The sequence below is a fragment of the Echeneis naucrates genome, chromosome 19, assembly GCF_900963305.1.
Source record: "Echeneis naucrates chromosome 19, fEcheNa1.1, whole genome shotgun sequence".
NCBI classification, from domain to species: Eukaryota; Metazoa; Chordata; class Actinopteri; order Carangiformes; family Echeneidae; genus Echeneis; species Echeneis naucrates.
This window is the reverse complement of record NC_042529.1, coordinates 10,984,204-11,008,419: the sequence shown is the minus strand read 5'-3', so window position 1 is coordinate 11,008,419 and position 24,216 is coordinate 10,984,204. Positions and strand designations below refer to the sequence as shown.

Sequence of the window (24,216 nt, the reverse complement as noted above, 5' to 3'; positions counted from 1 at the left end):
ACGTCATTAAGAGAAAGGTGCTCAGAAACACATTCAAATGATCCATTTGTATAATCTGTGGTGATGCCAAAGGTGACAGGACGTCGACAATTTACGGGGTTTCTCGCGAGATTTACCTACCACTGACATGGAGACGCGAGATGACTGGATTTTAGTTTCCATTAGTGGGGGTCTCGACTCGCATGGCCGTGCTTTCTGAAGGACTTTAACCCGGCGGGACTTGGAGACTTCAGGCTCCGGGGCGGACATGTGGGCGTCCAGAGGACCGGGGGCTCCGGGCGGACTCACAACATAGATCGACGGGTTGCATGGACTCATTTTTCTCTGCCGGAGGACCGATCAGCGACCGAAGCGTTTCTGTCAACTCCCCATTAATCTGCTTTTGGTAAATATACCCGGGGGGAAGTGATCCATGAGCCCAGACTGCGACCCTCAGCTCCCGGGCTGGATAGGAGGCAGCAGGTCGGTGGAGGATCAGTAAAAGGTGTCACCCAGAGGCTTCTCTCTGCGGGTCTGGCCGTGCGGGATTCAACAGGATGCGGGGACAAACAGCGGATCAAACCGACCCCATCACCGCCACACCAACGGGGACCGGGCTGGCGGGACCTGCTTCCAGGGTTCAGGTTTCTGACGTCTAAATGTCCCGTCTCCCGGCGCACAAACACTTTGACCTCCAGCTGAGTCCACCGTCATGGATAAACTCACCGTGATATCAGGGTGCCTCTTCCTCGCTGCCGACATCTTCGCCATCGCCAGCATCGCCAACCCGGACTGGATCAACACCGGAGAGTCCGCCGGTAGGTCGCTGCCGATGGGAGTTGATGGAGCTTTAAATCTAAAACTAAAACAAAGCATCCGTTTTAGCCAATATCACTGATTTCATTTGATCGCGATTTTTTAAATTTGCAATTTGACAAGATTTCAAAAGTTTTGTCATCCCACTTGATTGAAAGCCATCAACAAACCAGCGTCAGGGGCCAGTGAGGGCCATCCAGGGGTTTGTGGCCAGATGGGGTGAGTTGTTAATGCCACACTGGGTAACCAAAGCCTTTAAGTTTAAAAAGATAAGAAGTCAACTGTACAAATTTCCATGCAAAAGTGGAAATTCTCCATTTGTCACAGACAGTTTTCACAGGGAGGGCAAGACTGAGGCCTTTGCTCACACAGAGGGCACAGAAACTTTTTCTGTGTCCTAAGTCTCTAGATATGGCAATGTTCATAAGATGATTAAAAAAAATAACAATAATATTAATAATAATCTGAAACAGTTGTGATGTTGTGCCTTTTTATTTGACAATAAAGCTCACACCATAACTACAATATCAACTACATAAGTATATTACAGGCACATTTATCAAACATATCTGCTAAGTTGATTCTCAGACTGATCACATTATGGTGTCACAGAACACGCTTCACAGAAGTCCTATTCTTCGGTTGCTGTGCTGCTGTGTGAGCAACTCAATTTAAAAAATCAGGGGAAGTGGCTTATTTGGACTCCACAGTCAACACACCCAGGTTACTAAATCTATCATCATCCATAGTTGTTGAAGTGGAAACTGATTCAGGGTTTGAAGGCCAAAGCGCCTGCAGGCATAACAATAAACTGAGAAATTCAATCCATGTGTGATGGGAATACAATGAAAGTTTCTGAAACGATTCCTCAAGAGTGGTTGAAGCTGACTTAATTAGAATAACACCATGACCTGGGCAATTCAATTTCTAACTCAGATTAACACATTCAAAAAAAAAAAAAAAACAGGTAGCCACTTGAAAGGCCCTGGAAGCTCAATCTCTCTGAAAAGTCTACTATTAAAAACGAAATTTGGTAAAATCTGAACAGCTTTGGTTATTTTATATTCAACACAAGTCCTCCAACATGAACCACCAGATACTGGTAATTTTTTCCCCTGTACCAGGAATGTGAACAAAACGTAAACGTAGATATAGCTCATAATTGGCTACACCCAATGGGATGGTATTGCAGCCAGTAATTAGCATTAGTAGAAAGCTGGATTTCATTGTTTGTGCAGCCCTGCAATTAAAGTTTAGAATACAGGTGTTGACCAAATCCCACAATCTTCTGCAGACAGACCACGTCCCTGGTTATAGCAGGAGTGCAATATTCAGATGCAAAGTCCAAAGCTAAACATTGCCGATAACTGATGCAACAGACAAACAGCACCACTACAATATATGCACAGCTGCCCAGAAGTTCTTGTCAACCCCCAAACTAATCCTGCGATGATAAGCACGTAGCAGGTGTGCTGAGTGCTTATTTCAGAGTTTAATTTATTGTGAAAAAATTAAACAAAAAACACAGGCTGCAGCTGTAAGTTGAGCATATAACAAAATGGGTTTTTTAAATAGTTTTGCATAATTAAATCAATATTCACACATTAAGTTTTTTTTTTTTTTTCCATAATGGAACCAGAACAGGCTGAGCATCCTCATAGTAAACAATGGTGGTAAATTACCGTACTTACTGTCTTAAAAGTCTGTTGTTCCTGTTAAATTAGCTGGCTAGTAATCACCCAAGGCAGGTAGTGTTACTTTAAATGAAGATGTGTGGCTTTTAATTCCACCTCCTGGGAAAGAAGTGCTTTCCACCTGGAGAATTGAGACTCCTCAGTCATGTTGTATTTTATTTTGGCTCCGAGTGCTTAATGTCTACACAGAATCATTTTCTCTCAAACAATTCTTCTACCAGTTGCCTGAGTCAGATGAATCTATTAAGTTTAAAATGTGACACTATCACACCCACATGCATCCTGGTCTGCACTCTACAACTATGACTAAACATTTGCTGTCACAGTTGGCCTCCTCACTCAGTTGTAAACGATGAACTCAGTATCATAATATACTTGCAATGGGAATCCCTATTTGACAATTGTATATTAGATATATCACAAGTCTCTGTAATCTGTGCTCACTTTTTTTCCACATATAGCTGTTGATTGATATAGTTTATGTGATATTTGGTATTAAATGGAAAAGCTGTACGTTTCCAGGGTTTTGGTCAGTTAAAGACAGGTTCCCTCTTTTCTTGGTTCCTGTGCCAGATGAATCTGGGTGAGCATGTGAAATAGCAGGACTTCGTAGTAGTTTTTTTCATAGGCACTTGCTTTCTCTTTTAAAGTAAGTTCTCTATTAAAATGCATCATACTGATATTTATTAGGATCACAATAATTTCTCTTACTAATTCTTATATTATTCTCATCCTGCCATTGTTCGCATTGTGTTGTTGCTTTTTCTTCAAGGTAATTATTGCTCTCTGAATATTATTCATTAAAATTCAATTAACTTTAATGGCATTTTACGAAAACATATTCTGGTTGTGGCTTGCTTGTTTTGTTATGAAGTCCAGTACTCAGGAAAATGATTGCACTACCTAAATTGTTCCCCACCCTGTCCTATGAAAGGATGTGCTTAGAGGGAGCAGGATATCCTGTGTATCAGAGGAAGAGGTCAGCCTGCATGCGGATGTGATTAAGGCCTGATGTTCCCATTATTCTGCTATTGGTAACGTTGCCCGGCACTGTGTGTGATCAATGGTCAGGAACTGAAGCTTTTCCATGAAAACATTAAATATTCAAAGATCATTTTATTTCGGAGGCACGTCAGATAGCAGGAGAAAAAGGAGATTCAAAGAAACTTTATTGGCATTTTCAACACTTTGTCAAGGTCATAACGCACTGTCTGATGACGTGCTTTCAATTATTTTTAATAGAATTGCAGCTTGAGTTCCTTTGAATAAATCCATAGAGCACACAAAGCTTCTCTTTCTTCTGGTCCCGCATGCGTAGCTCGCACTGCTTCCTCAAGACAATTCCAGGAAAGAAAGAGAAAGAAGGGAGAGAACAGAATAAATGAAGGTGTGGGAGGACCTCTCATTATGAGCTGATGCTGGGTGGATCAGTCAGTGTGGATGGAGGGCTGAACAGACGCTGTCGCTGTTGGGCTGTGTGTGTTATACAATGAAGTCTCCAACCTAACATTACAGCACCCACCAGGCTCCGGGACATTGGAGGCCTTCAGATCGCTCTGGTTCCGCCTTCTGTCTTCCTATTTATCTCTGTCAGCCTTTATATAATTCATATAAGAACTCTGACCATTTTGATGTTGCATGTGAATCCCAGTGGGCTGCTGGCGATTCACACGTTCAAATATCAACAGGCATTTTGGCTCAGCGTAGAATCAGAGAGACTCCTGGGAGGTTAGTGTGTCCTATAGCCACAGTCCTTATATGGACACATTATGCCAAATGCTGTGTTTGCTTAGTTTGTCTTCTAAAGACATACAGAGACAAAAGCTGTTAACGTCAGCTGCAGACGTTCTGTAAGCTGCTTTTCACATTTTAACGCACCATATTTTTATGAGCCACTGTAATTTTATACAGGCTAAAATGATAACTGTTAAATTTAAAGCTCTCAAGAGCTTGATTTTAAACCTTTCATAAAAGGTTAAAAACGAATGAATGAATAAGTTCAAAAAAATCCTTTTACTTTAAAAGTCGCTGTATTTTGATTGGCGCAAAGTGATTTCAATCAAGTGTGGAGGGCAGAGAAAGTAAAACACACATCCAAAAATATTGGAATCCATGGAAATACTGAGTGTTATTATGGTTTTAAATAATGAAATATTTTGTGGAATTTAACTGGTGTGTATGTTTTTTCATACACAAAGTAAAACATCTTTTGAAACTTAACTTTCTGCTTTCAAGTTGGTCTGTGTGCAGCTTTAAATGCTGTTTTAAGATTTGATTTAAGTTATGCAGAAACATTTTATCTATGTAATGAAGTGTGTTTGTGAAAGGAACTTTAAGGTTTTGTATGAGTGCATCAGAAAGGCCTGCTCTTCTGGGGAAAACCAAACTTTGTACTGCACCTGCAGCAGTTGGGTTTTTGGTATCCAGATGGAAAATGAACAAATCAGATTTCTTTCAAGTCAGCTACTGCAGGAATGTCAGCTGAAGCAGTCAGTGGTCTGCTGAAAGCTGTAGGCTGTTGACAAGGTATCCATTGTGCTCAGACTCAGATAAGCAGGAGAAACGGCATATTGAGGATTTAGGGGCCAATGTCTCTCAGTCTGCTAAGCAGTGTCCGGTCCTGATGATGAAGTGTTGTCTTATTTCTGCCTGTGCTCTGCCGGAATCATTGTGTAGCACTGGATAATCAATATAGGCTGTATTTAACACTTTAACACACAAAAATTTTCATTGTTGTATTGTTTTGTCTGATCTGTTTTTTGGGCGCAACACGTGAATGTAGTTTGTATTTTTTGGTACATTTGCTGCCGTTTAAAGGATCCAACAGGAAACTTACACCAACCTCTCTGCTCTGTCTCCATGCAGGCTCTCTGACTGTGGGTCTGGTCCGGCAGTGCCAGACCATCCACGGTCGAGACCGGAGCTGCATCCCCCCACAGCTGCCCCCGGAATGGGTCACCACACTCTTCTTCATCATACTGGGCATCATCTCCCTCACTGTCACTTGTGGCCTACTGGTGATGTCACACTGGCGCCGTGAGGCCACCCGATATGCCAGATGGATCGCTTTCACTGGAAGTGAGTGTTCACTGTCACTTCTCATTTTAACCAGCTGCCTGATTGGATTCACTTGTTGCCAATCAGAACAAAACTAAACATTTATGTAGAAAGTGTGTGCTCCACTCTATATATGGACATAATTGATACTGTCTCTTTCCATTATGACACTTAAAGACTGAGAAGACTTGAGAGCAGAGGTAGTTTTTTACACATCAAATGATCTGCATTAATTCTACACCAAGGTCAGAAAATAACTGTCTCCAGGTAAAATTGCCCTTTATAGTTATAAAATGCCACTAAAGTTCAACATCTTAATGGCAGAATTGTACATTTCTTTTCCTGGAGACTCTTAGTCAGATAATTATGACTATCCAGACCAAGTCACTGTAGACGAGCTCTAATTGATGGGGTGATGGCTACATTTAGAGACAGGAGACAAAATTGCTCTGCATTAGTGAGCAGCAGAGCAGGGACGGGCTTCATGCCACTCTATGAACTGAGAAATGTGAAGTGGCTTCTGGCTGACAGAGAATCAATATTGAGAGAAGCTTTTTAACTCAGAAGGTACTTTGAAATCTGTAAGATTCCTCAAAACAGACAATGAACACGTGGAAGTCAATTATTTTATCTCACCACTTATTACTGCTTATTCCTTCCTTTTATTATTTATACTGTAGTTGTGGTTAATTAATCGCTGATCCAGTACTTGCTGCTGACTGTTTGGTCCCTGATTGCAGGTGCTTGTGGTTGATCACTGCTCCACATGGTGTGCTCATGCTCTCCTCTCTCTCCTCTGTCACAGTGGTCCTCTTCTGCATGGCTGCTCTCATCTTCCCAATTGGCTTCTACATCAGCGAGGTTGGTGGTCAGCCATATAAGCTGCCCAACAACACAGTGGTGGGCTCATCCTACGTGCTCTTTGTTCTCTCCATATTCTTCACCATTGTGGGTCTGCTATTTGCCGGGAAGGTGTGCTTACCTGGCTGACATGCCCTCCTCCTCTCTTCTCGTATCTTTGGAGGCTTTTTTTAGTTGAACTGACTTCTCCCTGACAGTGTTGGAAGAAAACTAAGAAGCACCTAACTGTGTTTGTCCTTCTGGATGAATTATCACGATGCTTGTAACTGGAGTCTAAATGGTTGCCACCCGTCTGTCTGCACACGGAGCTCTGGAGCGACCCACGTCGCCTTGATCACTGCGTCTGAACTGTCAGGGTAATATCAGAGAATACGTGATGAGGAGAGATTCAAACATCAAAACTTTCAGAGGGTTATATGATCCATCATCTAAGGAATGAATAACAGATGAAAAACAGGTCCCACTGTTCTCATCACACAGGCCAAGGAGCACATGTTGAGATGAGACTGATACTGGTCAATATCAGCAGGTCACTCTCACTATGATGGAGGTTCTACCCTGACCATATTGAACAATCTGTAATATACACAATGATGTTTCATTTTCTCTGCGCATTTTATTTATTTGTTTAATTGTTCAGTTACGTCTTTTGTAAAGGTGTCTCTTAATACGAGGCCTAATGTGTCCCAGAGCCTCTCTGCCTGTTTGGTGGATCACCTTGCCTTAAAGAGCTGTTAACCTTAAAATAACATTGTTGAGGTTGAGATAGGATCAATTGAAATGTTCTGGACATTTATAATGGGCTGCCTGCACCATGTGTCTAAAACAGCTGGTGCTGCGTAATATTCACACTCCAGGATCAGTGGTGAGCACCAGACATCAGCCGGTCTCTGTTACAGCTTTGCTATTTTTAGTGATGTAGTGAATGTATTCTCCACCTTTTTAAGCATTTCCCGTTGTTGAAACACTGTATCAAATGAAATGACCATGTTTTATACAGTTAATGCCTCCTTCTTATGAACAGACAGCCATTCTGTGGCGTTTACTAGAAACACTGTGATGGTGGCGAATGAGCATGGAAGATTTCATCTCATTAAAAATGATGCATTGAAGAACACTGATTGTCTCATCAATTTGTTTCAGCAATAAGTGTAAACATCCTGACAGCTCATTAAGCCATACGTTTTTAATAATCAAAGAAGATTCAACAGCTTTATTGTTATTGTGGGAGTATGATGTCATTGTAATTGTGTCAATCTCAAATTATGTATTTCTCATTCACATTTTTAGAGTAATATAGATGGGACAGAGAGTGAAATATAAACCATAATCAATTAAGGCAGAGTCTAACAATATAAATAAAGTACAACCAACAAGGCTGAGGAAGCTCTCAGCAGCAGAAATGCAGAACAATGTGTGACATATGATGTGAGGGGTTATAATGGAGCGTTTCTAAACCTCAAGGATGGACAGAATCAGCAGTGAGATTACAAGAAAGATGTATTTGTACTATCTAATAATGACAAACTCTTCGAGGTTAGAAGTAATTTTTTTCCACTCGGAAATACTTGAAGTGTGTGTAAGTGGATGGATTCAGGAAGCTTTAAGTGCCAGCAGCTGGAAGCCAGTTTGTTTAAACTTGCATCTTACTCTGCCTTTGACCTTGAACCGAAACTTCCTGTCAGGATAAAGAGAGAAGGATTTTAATCCTGTTAAACCAAGTATTAGCTCGCCTGCTTTAATAACCAGCATTAATTTAAACCACTTGTGGGTCTAAAAGGTGAACCCAGCTCTGGTCTGATCCACATCCAGATGTAAAATTTAAATTACAGAGAATTGCTACATTTTGTGTCATCTTATTGTGATGTTACTAGAACTTATGAAATGAGAAGAAGACTATTATCAGATGTTATTTTTATCAACTGGGTGAGAAGTAAACCCTTTTTTTTTTTTTATTAAAGTAACTGGGCACTGAGAAGAAACACGGTGAGGCACAGACACAGATGTACATCAAACCCAAACCACTGCAGTACCATGACAAACTGTTAGGACCTTGAGAATAATGTGACAAGATCAATGGTCTGAAAATACACACAAGTAGTCTGCTGCAGTAGTGAGACATTTTTAAGATGCCTTCACATAGAGCCATAATTTACCACAGATTTTCACACAATCTAACATGTTGAAAAACAGAAAACAAACAAATACACAATAGAATCGACCAACACCGCTAAAAATACACACAATGTGCACGTAAGATGTGGTGAAAATAAAAATGTATCTACATATTTGACATATCATGAAGCGATCTTCAGATGTCAGATTGACTGTTTAGTTTTGCACAGATTAAATTACTACTTTGTGACAACAGGGTTGGGAACAGTGGATACAAGGAGTCACTTCACTTCTGACCACAAGAGGGCAGGAAAGGTGTAATTGAACTCATCACCTCAACTCCCTTAACTGCCAGGGTATTAATCTGTAGTCTGAGGACAATTTAAGTGTATTAAACTTTGAAGTCTTAATTTAAAAATAATCCTTAATTTAATCATTTACAATCCTTTTCAAATCCTTACATTTTAGCTAACAGTTTCTTACCTTGTTCTAAAGAAGAACCGCTTGGCTGTGACACGCCTGACTTTTATTTCTTCCCGTTCATGCATACCATTCAGTAGAGTTCACTGTCCTGCACACGTTGGATCCACTGTAACGGCTCAGATCAGGCCATGGTGGGACTGCTGTGCTGCTGTTTGGCCATTTTTGCTGCTGCGAGCAGCAGCAGAGCAGTGAGGAGCTCCAGGCCATAGGACAGCCAGGCCATACCCAGAGACCAGCCAAAGGATGTGTGGATGTGGGCAAGGCCTCCGGGGCCCACCTGCCTCTCTGTCTCTGCCAGGGCCTGGTAGGAGTAGATGATGTAGAGACTCACGCCAGACAGGGTCAGCAAACCTGGAGACACAGATGCACACATGCGCACTGAAAAAATGGATCGAATCAAAGCTGGGTTTCCAAACTTAGCTGGTCTCTAAGAATATGAATTATTTTTTTTGGGGGGGACCATTATTTATCTTAGAAAGAACTCTGATGGGGAAAAAAAAAGGAAAGAAATCATTATGGGTTAAAGTTGACTCAGGAAAAATGTGTGATTTTTGATAATGGTAAATGTTGCAAAATCAACATGAAGAACAAAACCAATAGTACTAAAAGCTGTAATAATACCAGAATAATATTGTCTCTTCTTGCTATATAACTATAGGCAGGTTGATGATTCATCATCATTCGTTCATTTTTCATAACTCAACACATGGCTAGCAGACAAAAGCACTTACTGACAAAGGGGCTTTTCTTGGATATTCTTCAAAATGGAATAGACATTATTGTTTTTCATAGGTAAGTATAGTCTGTCTAATATTGATTATAAATTCAATAGTTCTGTTTCTAACCATAATTGTATAGACATTTATGTTTATCCATCTTATCACTGAACCCATAATTAGGGTTAAACTGAGACATCACCTATCAAGTGTTGGTATGTTGGAGTCCTCATTTTAAAATTCTCGCATTATCAGTTAAAAAACTTCAATTAAGTCGCTTCCAGAGGATATACGCTGAAGGCTTCCTAACAAGCTGCCATGAACTTGTCCTCAAGTTCTTATCAGAGGAAATGAATCCTAGTCAGGCAATAAAAGCGACAATAACACCAGGACAGTTAGCTACCAAAAATCTCATATTGTGAGACACAGGAAATACATTGACGCAAGTATATTCGTCTCACACATAATCCAAGCCAACTGAGACTGAACTAAGACAGACACACACCCACACAGTCCTCACAAGTGTCAGTGTTGCTATTGGAAACCCTCGCAATTTTGAAGGCTTATGGCTTGTTTTAAGGGGATGCAAGTGGTGCACAGAGGCTACCTAGGGTGGGACTAATAATCATTTTATTACTATTACACCCTGGGGTGCTACGAGTTTGGAGAATTATGAGGAAGCTGCATCTGATGTCTCATTTTTATGCAGTTCACTGCGGAGGGCAGGCAAACATGACTAATGGAGAAAAAAAGGGGAAACTGCCTGCCATAATATTTAAGCAGAATGAACTACTAGTGTTTGAACTAAATGAAATAGCTAATAGCTTTATTTTAATTCATTAATTGGTTCAGTCACGCAAAAAATCAACACCAGCTCCAGGGATGTGAAAATCTGCTGCTGTTCTTCGTTTTGATTCTCTTTACTTCACAGGAAATGGGTGTTTCTGTTTCTGAGGCTGCCAAGCAAACAAATAAGCCATCACCTTTGGATGTGGCCCACTAGCCAGGCTGGTGGATCCACAGATGGCAATGATGATCAGTTGGACAGTTCGCTTGAATATGTTAACAGCTGTTGCCATGTAATTTCCAAAAAATCCAATTCTGTTTTTGATAAATGCCTAAATACTAATAATCAGTTTGACCTGTACTTAGTGCTAATTAGATGTTAGTAGTCTATCATATTATTGTTAGATATTTACATGGTGAACAATATACCTTTAAACATGCTTGCTTGATCACTTATTGATTAATTGTTGATAACTTAATTGTAAACAACTTACTGTAATACCAATGAAATACGCTGTCATTCACACGTTATTAGTGACGTTATGACGTTAAGTATTTAAAATTTTGTCATAAACATAGAATGGTTTTTAAAAAAGGGTAATTGAAAACCCTCTGACTGCAGAAGAAACCTTCCTCGGAATATCAGTGACAATGAAAATAAAGAACAAACGAAGCAGCCCGGCAGGAAGCGGCATGTCGTTTGATGGTTGGTGAGTAAAGTCATTACAGCGTTAGAGGGAAAGCAGAACAAAGCAATTAACAAAGAATTTAACTTGCACATACATATTTCACATCTCTACACATGTGAGTGTGTATCTCATTTCAGATCAAACTATGGTTAATAAAAAGGCGTGATGTCATTATTGCCTTCAGGAGGTGATGTTATTGTACAACACACAATATCCAGTTTGTTTTGGGGTTTGTTGACATGACACATGAGGATACGCTCTTAGCAGCAAACAGGTCAAAGAAAAATTTGGGGGAGAGAACAAAGTCTCCTGAAAATAAGAGGAATGTCTGTATTAGAAGGAGGGTGGAATTTTTTCTTTTAAAGTCAGATGGTCAACAAGTTCACAAGATGACTGCAATCTAATTCATTACTATATTCCTTTGCACTCATTACCATGTGCTGCTTATTACTGGGAGGACAATAAAGAGTCTTTTTAAATAAGTGTTCTGTCACAAGGTCCTCTTTATGCAGGTCATAAGGCGTTGGCAAGAGCAGATCCCACAGATCCAGAAGTGAGAGCTCTGCCAGATGCTCAGACGCTATGTTAATCACAGACAACTAACTTGATTACTGTAAATACCCAGATTGAAGAACAGAATGGTGTTAAATGGTGAACGGCAATCTAACTCTGCCTGCAACCCAAATTTACTTGATATCCTTAATGGTAAGATAATGATCAGATCTGCTCTGGTAGCTTAGACAGAGGGAGAACAAAATAAGAGAAAATGGTGCATTTGTTGTCATTCTTGTTTGTATTAACATAAATGACATTAGAGCACAAGAACAAGCAGTTTTAGTTTTCAAGATGCATACCATTTTTTTTTCTTGCAAAAAGAAAGTGCCATTTATCTGTAACTAACAGCTGAAGGTCTCTCATTTAGCTTGTCTTATTAAGTTTGTTTTGTGACACAGAGTCTAATTTCATTTGAAATATTGACAGTTTATCCGTTCTGCTCGCTCTGGTTATGAAACTGGATCAGATAATCAGGTTAACACTTTACATGACAGCTGCAATATTTGGGCTGTTCTCTTAGCAGTGTTCGGCAGAGGGCAGGTTTTGTCCAGGTGTTTTAATAGATACAGTTCCTACCAGCACCACCTGTGCATCCTTCCACACCTTCTCCATCCTTTATTCCCCGCTGTATTCATTGAGGTGGGGCACTGCCCGCCCTGCCACACAAAGGTCACTCCACCCAATAAAGATCAACAAACTAGCTTCCAGGGAGGGCTGGTGACGGTCACACGCACGCACTGAAACAATAAAATATTTAGCTGCAAGACTATAACCGCATCAATAATGTTGACACCCCATGGTGTTAAACTACGAGGACAAACGCAGACAAATATAAAAAATAAATAAATAACAGATACAGGTTTCCTCTGCTCCAGCACAAACATCTTTTCAGATTAAAGGGCTAAGCGTGACAAGTGCTGACATGGGGACTCATTATAATGCAGAAAGAGTCTGAAAATTCATATCATTTTATATGTTTCACATTGTGAAGCAAGAGAGTGAGACATTTTTTTATTGACACATCAAAATAATCACCTATAAAACAACAAACAACAGTCTAGAAGCCAATCAGTCTTCTGATCTGAGATGAATAAATGCACTTTGAGTGATTAGACAGCAAATTAGCGGAGAAGTTGCTTTTATAAATTAATAACAAAAACATACTATTCACTTATAGATATAACATTTAGTTCTAGTTTTGGTTCACTTCAATCCCATCTTTCGGTTCTAACTCCTGAACATATGTAATGTTTTTAAAGGCTTCTGCTACAAAACAGTAGTGCCGCCAAACACATTATATCAAACGCTGACACCAGTTGGTCGGGCTTTAGTGCACTGAACGTATTCTGAGATGCATGAATACAGAAAATACAGTCTCTTTGAAAATGATTTTTCTTGGATATACACCTTTCTAAAAGACACACTCGTCTGTTTATGTATATCCTTTATATTCAAATCTTTCTTGGTTTCCTGCTGACTTTACAAGTGTTATCTTCATCTGCCCTCAACACCCTGTGAAATTACAGACATGAAATAGATAATGAAGGTGTAACACAAAATTTGGCTTGCAGTTGTTTCCAAAGCAATTTTGCTTCACTGTTGTGCCTCCCCACAGACCAATAACAGCTCTAACATACCATCTGACAGGCGTGCAGGATGAAACACAAGCAGGAGCAAACAAACACAGAATACGCGTGCACACACCCACACCCACGCATACTTAACCAGTGTAGCCTAATACTGGCATGGAGATAAATTAACTTCAGTCTCTTTGGTCATATGGGTTCAATAATCAGATGTGATGCCAGGTTATGTGAGCCCTGCAGAGCTCCCATCCACTCTGTCTAGCCACATGGCCCTGCTTTATTGCCATGCAGTCCAACACACTCTCCAGCTTTCTGCTGTTCCGATCCTTCTTCTGTCACAGGCAGACCTTTACTCATTCTGCTTTTGTCTTTTCAATCTGAGAGACAAAAACGCTTCGTGAAAACTATGTGACCTTCTGCTGTTATATATCTGTGTTGCAATTTCCATATTCTTAGTTTTTGTTAGATCAAATGACACGGTTGAAAAATAGTTTCCAGTGTATTTTTATAACAGCTCATTTTTTGATGCACAGCTCCCATTGCTGCTATACATCTGTGAAAAAAAAATGTGATGCAAAATGAACGTGTGTTTGTCACACATCCTGCTCCTCGGGCTACACAGCTGTGTTGCCATGATCGAAGCAGCTTTCATCCGCACCACAACCTAATGGCTCTGGCTTAATCTAACCGGGGGAATGATGCACAGCAGAATTGTGGTACTGCACAGCTCTCTTACTACAACTACTACTCACTGTGATGTATTCCCTCATCTTTATTAACACCTTCTCTCCTGTCGCTATTTTATGTCTTGCCAAATGATAAAAATGCTCACGTGGATTTACCAAAAAAAAACAACAAAAAAAAAAAAAGATCGACCAAGTGTTGCCTGCCTTCATACACCTTGTATCTGTTGTCACTTTAAGCACTGGGGTGAAACAGCTGGACCCCCCTTCAGCTGAGAAGTGACAAATGCTACTTTGCGGAATGAAGGAGCTTGAGATGAACTCACTGCAGATGAAGAAATAGGAGGCCGTGCTGGTGAGGAGAACAGGGCTCCGAGCCAGGGAGCTGACCAGACCACAGATGCTACCGAACAGCAGAAGGACCAGGCTGAGGGAAAGCACCACCACTATTGCACTGTGCATGTCTGTGTACACACAACACACAGACAGATGGATTATAGAGCATCTGCAGAGTTATGGCCATCTTTGCAATGAGACTTCATTAGCAGGCTGTGTGTTGGTGAGCACATGATTGCTTTAAACTTACTCAGCATGTGCACCTCAGTCTCAGAGTACCTGGAGTAGTCAGCTTTGAAAGAGTCGATGGATCCTGCATGCATCTTCCCACCTGGATGATGTGTGAACAGGAAAGCACAATTAAGTTCTAAAAAATCTTTTCAATTGCATACCAACTTATCCAAAAAATCTGAAAAGGCAATGAAAACCCAGCCATGACATGCAGTTCTGGAAAAGTAATGGCCTCGCCTTCGTTGATGGTCCACAGCCCAGAGTGGGAGCTCATGTCCTCAAAGTCGCTGACGTTCCCAGGATTCATCTGGATGATGTACCAATAGTCGGTTCCAAGGGAAGTGGCCAAGCAGACGAAGCTCAGCAGACCACAGACTCCGGCCCCGATCACCAGGGAACCAAAGGACACCTTCATCCTGCACAGGCGGAGGTGAAATTCACGCATAACGGTGAAGTCTGCATCCGCAATGACCGCAACAGTTTACGCGCTCATCGCTGGATGTGAGGCGACCAACCCAGACAGCGCCAGGATGCGCCAAGACCGGAGCGGAGGGTAACACCGAGCTGTTGTGACAGCGGAAAGGTGGAAGTCTGCTGTGCTCAGCTGCTTAACGGATCGGATACTGCTCGTCTGGGAGGACCCTCAATTTATGCTGGAGGCGCGTCAACGCATCGCATCAGAGTGAAGAGGGGGGGGGGCGGGGGTTAGGATTAGTTAAGCAAGAAACTTTGTCTTTGGTCTCTATAAACTGAACTGTTATTTTCAGTCACCGAGATGTCAATTATTTATTCTAATGCTAATTGCTAATATGAATAATAAATAAAGCCTAAGTGTATGCAGATTATATGATGAAACTGTCATACTCATGTCATAAAATGCAGTTGTTATAAAAGTTATATCAATTAAAGCCAGACTTAAGGTCATGAGGATTGTAGCAGTCATTTCTTACCAAAAAGGAACAAGTTTAATGAGCACATAAAAAAAAAACAACAGGAGAAAAAAACCAATAAAAGTGACACCATTATTGCAAAGATGACATGAAAGCATTAAAGACATGACAGAAGCAAAACAGGAGCCCAGTGAGGAACCACTCTGTTGCCAACCACAATGAGTCTCTCATACTCCCAATTTGATTAATCAGTCACTCTTCCCCCATGGCTGTCTTAATGATATCTGCTCTTCTCACTTTGGCTGCCTCTTCAAACTTGGTAACAGCCTCATTGCAGGATTTGTTCTGCGGGTGGAGGAAATGAAATATGAATCAGGAACAAAGCCTTGGTCTCATTTATTCACAGGAATTTGCAGATTTAATCTTACTGTGCAATATCTTTATCTAGTAGACATTCCCAAAGGAGGAAAAAAAAAAAAAGACAGTGGCACAGCCAGCTAAAATATATCAATAGCTCCATACTTCTATTTGGCATACTCTGGCTTTATATTTGCATTGTGTAAAGCAGTAATTTAATTGCATTAATAGTAATTTAATAGCTATGGAGTCCTCTAAAGAACGTACAATAATGAACTTGTGTCGCTCCTTCTGGAGTTTAAAGAATTCCTCCACAGTAATCTCTTCCACTTTCTTCTTCAGCAAACTGAAGTGACAGGATGGAGAATGAGATTTGTGCTCCTTTCTGGAAATAAAACAGCACATTGATGAGGAGGTGAACTTTAACAAGGAGACTAATATTAAATTGCCCACACAAAAATATGGATGAAGGTGCATGTGAAATTGGTACAATAATTAATTCAAACATTGTCACTTTAATGAGCATGAATGTAAAAATGTTTACATTCATTGAGTGAATGGTTGATACTGCTGTTCTATCAGTTGCAAGTGGAAAGTGGAAAATTTCACTAGAACGATAAACAATGGTTACAATTAAATCCTCACACTTTGGAGGATGTGTGTTTGACAGTATTTATGGCCATGGGGCTATACTCTCAATGAAATCATTCAGCAGAGTGAATTCTAACCATATTTTTAACTGTAGAGTACTTTAATGATTGTGCTCACTATTTGTATCGCAGATAGGAAAGTTTAGTGCTAAGCTGCACCGTGCTGTAAGATGCAAGTTTGATAATGTGAACACAATAAATAGATAGTGTATTGCAAAGACTTTCATTTAATAGGTACCAGGCATCCAGAAAAGCAGATGCATTAAGTAGGTTTCCTGTCAAGATAAACCTCAGTGTCTTAAAGGGTTGGCCTAGCCTCTGCAGTTTCTTTTAGGTTTTCATTTTTTTAGTGATTGGGGATGGAGCTTAAAATTTATGGCTATTTAATGGTGAGAGAAGGCATTAAAAAAGTAAGTTTATAATACAATGGATGTTAACACCAAGGCTGAAAAGTGGAACCAATGCACTAGAGAACCAAACCTGCATTCTTCACTGATTGAAAAACGAAGATGAACTGTAAAGAAGTCTATTGAAATCTCGTTATTCTCACTTGATTTTCTAGCTTAGTAAATATTTTGAGTTGAGTACCCAACCAGTAGTTTCAAGTCTTCTACCATGCAATGCAGTGTTCATGTTTTTTTTTTTTTTTAAATGGTCATATTTCCAGGAAACTAGATTATAAAGAAGCATGTGCATTAGGGTACGGCTACCGCGTGATGGACAGACTGTGGTGCACGCATTGACCCAGCTGAAAATCATGATTAAAATTCTTCATCAAATTTGACTACTCCTGGTTAAATACTCCCCTGACATTTAAACAAGGGAGTTCTTCTTAAACCTAATATTATGAGCCATTTGTTTTTTTGACCCTGCTCAATCACATTACACATTAGTTTCCACATTGCCCTAAAAATCTATTGAACTGGACTAATTAACACAGATCTTTCCTCTTAATTGCATTTCTGACTCACAACCCCAGTAATGTGGTCTTCTTACTCTGGATCATCATCTGGCTCCCATCCTTCCAGCTCTTTGAGGCAGAAGAAACACATGGCAATATCTGGGCTATTCTCTGAAGGAGTGTGGATGAAGCCAGCCTTGGCCATCTGGAGAAAAATATAATTTTAATTTTATTACATTTTTTTCGCAGCTGCAAATTGATCACTCACAAATGAATCAACAACTTCGCTATACCATTCATATAAACATGTCCAGAACTGAAGCAATAAGCAGATTAAATGATTGATTAACCCACAGAAAAGTCATCTACTATTAAAGTCCATGAATTTTGAGCTGCCTATTATTTTAACAAACATATGGATATGCTAAGTGTTAACTTTTTAACTGTAATTTCACCTCACATTGGATGTGTACATTAAAGAGGTCGTCGATCTGGCAGGCACATTACAGCTTGTCCGATTTGACACCATTTCTATGTGATGCGGTTGTTGTGTTGCACAATAAGTGGGGACATATAATACATAGAAGCAGGCTTATTCCGTAAGTTGAATTCAAAACAACCTTCGCTAACTTTTGACATCAAACTTGACAGCTAAAAAAAAAGAAAATGTCCCAATTTCGTTCCACTTCTTCAAATCTTTATCGCCGCGGCATGAGACTAAACTAACTCAGAGTAATCTTTACACCTCGGTGACAGTTTGATCGCAGTAGAGAGGGTGTTTTGCTGATAAACACACGCTAGGAGCAGATAAAAATGTTACAGTCAGTTTTATTTACATATGAATGTTTTTTTTCCTTGCTTCAAGGCTAACTGTTGTGTTAGCTTGTTAGCTCGTTCACCGTTTGTAACGTTCACTCACGTTCTCCGGGGTGCACATGCAGTCCTCGTCAAACGGCCAGCCCTCAAACGTTTTCAGTCTGTTCTCATAAAAATACATCTTGATATTTTCTTCAACGAACGGCTCCATCGTGCTCAAGGATAAAAAATAGGCCGACCGTCTCTTTCTGCAGTGAACACAGCGCTTTCAAATTTCGACTAATTTTCGCTTCGGCTGCTTTGATTGGACGACGAGGGTAAGCTCTTCTTCGTGGGCAAATTAAAGAACGTTTATGGGTAAGTGCGCCTCCCAGCGTTGGATGATTTGAAACAAACCTCACACAAAAACCACCAAACTACCATAAAGCCACAGCAACTAACCATTACGTTTCTATTTCAAAGAATGCACAGTAAAGCCGTTTCCCTTTCCTCTGGTCAATATCTTAAATGTGTTGGTAATATTGAGGACTGAACACACATCCGCCGCCCAACATCTCACGTCCTGTTCCTTCTATGGGTAATGTAGTTCTTTACGGTTATTGGTCCAGAAGTAGATGCGCGGAATTTTGTAAGAGCTTTGTATCTTCTGTCAACTTCCGGCTCTGGAGGGCATAGTATGTTTTTTTTCCTGGTGACTTTAACGTAACAGACCCTTCTCCGTGTTCGGAGGTACTGTGTGTTTATCTAACTCCACCCTTGGAGACACTTGCTGCTGCTTCTTCTTCTTCTTCTTCTTCTTCTTCTTCTTCTTCTTCGGTGTTGTTGTTATGGAGGGCCGGTGTGCTGTCGAGACCTGGGCAGAGTTTGGTTTTTCAGGCTCTTCATGCACAGCAAAGATCAAGTCAGGTGCCGAGTCGGATGTTTTCTTCTGCACTGGCACCGAAGAGGTTTATGTCTTCAATACTCAAGAGAGAAAACTCGCGGTGAGTGAAATGTTGAACACAGATCCAGTCAGAGGGTAAAGATAAATCCCTCACTACGTTATGTTGATTTGTTACAGGCTATCCTCCAGTTACCTGGTCCTGTGACTGACCTGGTTGAGAGTCACGACAAACAGTTCCTCTATGTGTCCTGCACAGAGGGAGTTTACTGTGTCAGCAAGCCCTCTGTGCTGTCCAGGCATGTACATTGACATAAACTGTCTACACTCACTGCACTCACAACTGTGTTAGTTCATGAATGCCTCACTCTTGATATGATCTGTCACCGATGCAGGTCTGCAAGCTCTTCGGGTGATGCGTCTCTCGCTCCAGCTGAGCTGAAAATCTCCTCTGAATGCCTTGTTGTTGGTGAAGAAGGTGTGTTATCCCTGCTCCTCCTCGGCTCTGTCCTCCTGCTCCTATCGCAGAGAGACACGTTCTGGATCCTGAGTCTGTACAAAACAACTAAACAAGCACATTGTGGCAGCTATGAGAAGGTCAGTGCTTTCAGTCTACCAGCGGTCTCAGCTGTTGTACAAGGAGATACTGAGGGAAGGACAGGAGTGAGAAGGAGGCCCGTACTGATCTGTGTCCATTCTGGTGATACCAACGCATCATATTCATCCTGCACTTCTTTGTCAGAGGCAATCTCATCCGACACCCACTTCTGCCTCGAGCCTCTCCTCTTCAAACTTTTATTTGGCATTGATGCTGCCCTTGCCAAATTGCCTGTCATTCTCTGTGGCCTGCCAGATGGACGTCTGTGTTTCCTCCCTATGCATCTCCCAGGATCACGACTCAGAGTCCTGCATAGCCTTGAGCAGACAGTTATGTTTGTTGGAGCATCTGTTGTCATGGAAATGGGTGCAGGACATTCACAATGTTTGGTAGCACTGGGTGAACAAGGAAGATTAGTGCTGATAAAGACTGTCAGTGGGGGAGCAGAGGAAGGCTGCTACACAGCTGGATTTATTGAGGGATGTGTACCAGGGCCTGTGGTGTGTGGCCTTTTGGATAAACAGCATCTTTACTACAGCACTGGCGCAGACCTGCTGTCACTGTATCTACCAGCGGGATTGTCTTGGACAGAAGACCAGGACAGGGATGAGGAGACATCCAGCAAGACACTTGCTGTAGTTCAAAGCGTCTCCAGTTTAAATGTGTGTAGAGTCATCGCCTTGGCTGCACCTGCACACAGGTCTGCAAGTGAGTGAGTTTTAGTTTGGTTTAGTAAAGTGACTCAAGCAGTGACTGTTTTGAAAACTCTTCCTTGTGGGTTCAAGTGGATGCTGAATCAGCTGCTGACATGATCTTCATGAATTTTGTGTGACTCTGACAGAAAAGAAATCTGAAAATGAGTTGTGGTCCTTGTATTCTACCTTTCTGTATGGCCACTACACAAAAGGTATAATACTTCCTTGCCCCAGTTTTAAATAGTTCCTTCCTAGATGTGACTGCAAAATATGTGTTCTGTCGATGAGTAACTAAGCTGACATTTTAGTTTCAGTCGAAGTCATTTACCTGTCTGTATCTTCTTGTATTGTAGTGTTTGTTACTGTGTCGACATATGTGTAGCACAACTCTCAAGAATAAATCATAATTTTCTATTTTTTTCTGACATACCAGGCGACGTGGAGCTGCTGGGGCTGTCTGTCAGAGGACAGATCCAGAGAATTAGCTTTCCTGTGGAGACAGAGGATACAGGAGTTCCCAAACTGCCTTCCATTCATGTGGGCTGCAGTGTAAGAGATCTCCTATCTTCTATTGGGGATGTTTGTGAAAGGTATGTACAAAATGATTCCTTTTTTGATATTTTAAAGATACAACACTGAAGTCAAATACAGCTGAGAGTTGTTAAACTAAACACACCATTTCCTTGATTTCATTTAGAGCATCTGAGCTGAAAGCTGCCATCAAATCCAAAAACCAGATTCTGAAGCGCCTGAATCAGGTGCTCAACATCAGCTTCTTGCTGATACCCAGTGCAAATACCGAAGAACATCTTTCCGTGTCGGAGAAGCAAATTAAGTGTAGTGCCATGATTGAGTGGAGCAGACTGCTGCAAAGAGACTCCCTGAACTTGATGTGTGTCCTGCACAATTCAAGTCCTTACACTTTTGAACAAGGCTGGACACTCAGCATCACAGTCTTTCCATTCCCTCACTCACTCACCAATGCAGGAGGGGAAAACTCCTCCACTAGTTTTTCATTCCCATTCCATGACCTCCAGCCTGGGGAAACATTAGAAGTATCACTGCCCCTGGCAGCTGCAGGCGACACATCGTTTCCTATGCGAGTCAGCTGCTCACTCATCTTCTCACTCTCAAGCCTACTGGGAGAGGAGGCGGCGCTGCACTTTTCTGCCTCGCAGAGTAGTTTTATCAGTTTGCCCTTGAACACACTGACAGTAGACTGGCTGCATGCCTTGCGGCTTAACAGTCCCAACAAGAAAAATGCCACGTCTCAATCCAACAGCATCCCAGCAGAATGCATTCAAGCTTTTTTAAGATCACATCGCACTCATGGGTGCGTGGGACGGGCAGGGGCTGGAGGAGAGAGTGCTTCAAAGGCTGAGCAAGAGAGGTATTCAGCGAGTGTACGGGTGTCATCACACTTACTGAGGGACACGCTGGTGTTGAAATGCTCAGATTCGGACCCTCAGGGGCCCAAGGTGGCCCCACAGAATCTCTGCCTTTCTCTGTTGCACTGGCTGTGGTCTGAAGGTGCTGGTGGAGTTATGATGGGGCATCAAAGAGAAAAGATGGCGCTGAGCCACTCAGTCATCAATGCTCGAGGTCCAAATGGAGACATAGTCAAACTCACTGCAAAAGAGGTAAAAGTTTATAAACCTTTCTAAAAGCATATAATGTGAATAGACCAGATGTGTATTATACAATACTCTTTTGCTCTCCAGGAAAATGTTAGGGAGGAGAGCACGGGGAAGGAGGAGTCCCTGAGCGCCATAGAAGTTAGGATAGAGAGCTCCTCTTTAGCAGCAGTGTGCGGACTGCACCATGCTGTTCTGCACCGCATACAGGTACAAACACACACACATGTATGTACGCACACCCTGTTGCCTTTATAGCATTTCAGAGAAACCTATGATGAGCGGCCACTTGGAGATTCATTGAGTGCTTTATCTTATACTGTTAAAAAATCTAAGATGTAGTAATGGAGTTCATGGTACTTCTGTTCTCAAAAGCCAAAAATTGTGTGCACACTTTTGATTGCAAAATTAAATTGGCACACATGGGGTGTGTGATTTTTCTCTGCTTTGGTTTGATGTCAAAAAAGAAGGACACAAACACTGAATGTGAGCTGTGAAATGAGTGAGGAACTGCCTGCAGCTGGTTGCATGCATGCCTTGTAATAACAAATAAAGCTGAAGTTTTCGGTTGTTGGTATTTCTTTTATTCCCTCACCTGCTTTAAAAATTCTTTAAAACTTTAACAAAGTGGAGCTCAGTTTTTCTTCCATGTACAGGCAATTCATAGTGGCTGTAGCCGTAAGTGGACCACATACAGTTTGATCTCATTAGACTTGTGAATCCTGTTTTACGCTTTAAAAAGAGCATGTTTTTCCTTCTTTTTCATCTGTCACTCTGGTCCCTGACACAGGCTCTGCTGCATAATGCCCCTGAGAGTGCCACTTCGACACTTCAACTCCAGAGTTTGGGTTTAAGACAGGCAGTGCAGCGAGCCGAGGTAAGACCTACATGTGCTTCAATTTGTTCAATGGTGACTGCAACTAAGTCAAAGATCAGACTTTTTCTGTTTTCCGTTACATTAGTGAACAGTTATCCTATAAACCTGATACAGTGCAGCGACTGTTTCATAAATTTTTTGAAGCAATTCAAGAGGTTGTAATAATTTTAAACCCATTCAACCCAAGACTTATGAGACCACGAATGTTATTGTCCATTATTATGCAGCTCTATGTTTTCTCCTTTCTCCTCTCATGTCAGCGCCTGTTGCAGGAGATCCGGCAAAGTCGGCTCTCAGGAGCTTTTGACGTGGGCGTGTCCACAGGGCAGATGACCCGATCACTCCTCAATGTTTACACAGAACTCAGAGAAAATCCTCTTCTTATAATTTAATCATTTTTTCTTAGCCAAACCTGCACATCTGCCCTCAACCTTGTTGGTCTTATGTAACCTATCTTTGCAGCTGATTGAGAAATAATGTTCATAACAATTTTTTTTCTGTAAATATACTTTTGTGTCACTGTAAGAGCCTGTGTCTTCATCCAACCCATTATTTGTCATTATTGTCTTGCTGTTTTATTGTAGCTTAAGTAAGAACTCAGTTACTGGTTACAAACCAGTGCGTTCAGCACATAACCACTGAGGAAAAATCTATGCAAATTACAATCTTAGAGACGTCCACCGTCCACTGATGTGACAAGTAAGTAGGTGTAGCATTTACTCAGGTACTAGTGCCTGCTGTAGATATTATTTGGACAAGGCTGCAGACAAATACATTCACAGCCAACTGGTGGATTGTAGGGGCTTAATTGAGCAACTTACTTAATTAAACCTTGTATCATGGTCTGGTGCACTTTTGAAAAACAACATTACTACTAATGTTATTGCAAACTAATTGAAATAGCCTTGTAGGTTTTGCAGAGAATCAAATTGTCAGAAATTCAACCAGTTCCAGACGCAACCGGTGTCAGGTGTTTTTCATGAGTTGTGGTTCTCCAGACAGCAGCTAATAAGGATAAAGGAATCAAAACTAGAGTGAGATAAAAGAAATGGCAGAAATGGTCTTCTCTTTGAGACACTGAACACAATCACAAGAGTATGTGTTGCCATCTTGCCCAGTGCAGGTAAAACTCAAAACAGGAGTATCACTCTACACTTTCACCTCTGACACAGCTGGACCCGAGGAGCACTCTTCGTTCCAGTTCAGGGTATCAACTTCTAATGAAAGAAAGCAATTCGCTCCTATTGTTTACACGAGGAAGCTGCTAACTGACATACACCGCAGCCACTGTGATGTTGCAGGCTGGTTTTCACTCCAATCCTTAAATGTTT

At 41.2% G+C, this 24,216-nt stretch overlaps 4 protein-coding genes across 4 annotated transcripts; 2 read left to right on the top strand and 2 right to left on the bottom strand.

The window, feature by feature from the left end:
• Positions 1-128: 128 nt before the first annotated feature.
• LOC115060509 (uncharacterized protein C16orf52 homolog B-like) lies at positions 129-7,509 on the top strand. Its single transcript, XM_029528438.1, has 3 exons — positions 129-797; positions 5,355-5,567; positions 6,352-7,509. Exons 1-3 carry the CDS (start codon positions 692-694, stop codon positions 6,534-6,536), a joined length of 504 nt encoding a protein of 167 aa, XP_029384298.1. The 5' UTR covers positions 129-691; the 3' UTR covers positions 6,537-7,509.
• Positions 7,510-9,126: 1,617 nt separating this feature from the next.
• Positions 9,127-15,007, bottom strand: tmem235b (transmembrane protein 235b). The gene is made up of 4 exons (XM_029528436.1): positions 14,825-15,007; positions 14,607-14,687; positions 14,347-14,484; positions 9,127-9,356 (listed from the first exon to the last, which is right to left on the bottom strand). The coding sequence occupies exons 1-4, from the start codon at positions 15,000-15,002 to the stop codon at positions 9,127-9,129; spliced, it is 627 nt and encodes a 208-aa protein (XP_029384296.1). The 5' UTR covers positions 15,003-15,007.
• Positions 15,008-15,566: 559 nt separating this feature from the next.
• Positions 15,567-18,483, bottom strand: birc5a (baculoviral IAP repeat containing 5a). The gene is made up of 4 exons (XM_029528439.1): positions 18,305-18,483; positions 17,481-17,590; positions 16,102-16,219; positions 15,567-15,822 (listed from the first exon to the last, which is right to left on the bottom strand). Exons 1-4 carry the CDS (start codon positions 18,410-18,412, stop codon positions 15,730-15,732), a joined length of 429 nt encoding a protein of 142 aa, XP_029384299.1. The 5' UTR covers positions 18,413-18,483; the 3' UTR covers positions 15,567-15,729.
• A 347-nt stretch (positions 18,484-18,830) lies between these two features.
• Positions 18,831-23,376, top strand: faap100 (FA core complex associated protein 100). The gene is made up of 8 exons (XM_029528423.1): positions 18,831-19,184; positions 19,262-19,380; positions 19,477-20,387; positions 20,808-20,964; positions 21,072-22,014; positions 22,096-22,218; positions 22,799-22,885; positions 23,146-23,376. The coding sequence occupies exons 1-8, from the start codon at positions 19,029-19,031 to the stop codon at positions 23,275-23,277; spliced, it is 2,628 nt and encodes an 875-aa protein (XP_029384283.1). The 5' UTR covers positions 18,831-19,028; the 3' UTR covers positions 23,278-23,376.
• The last annotated feature ends 840 nt before the right edge of the window (positions 23,377-24,216 follow it).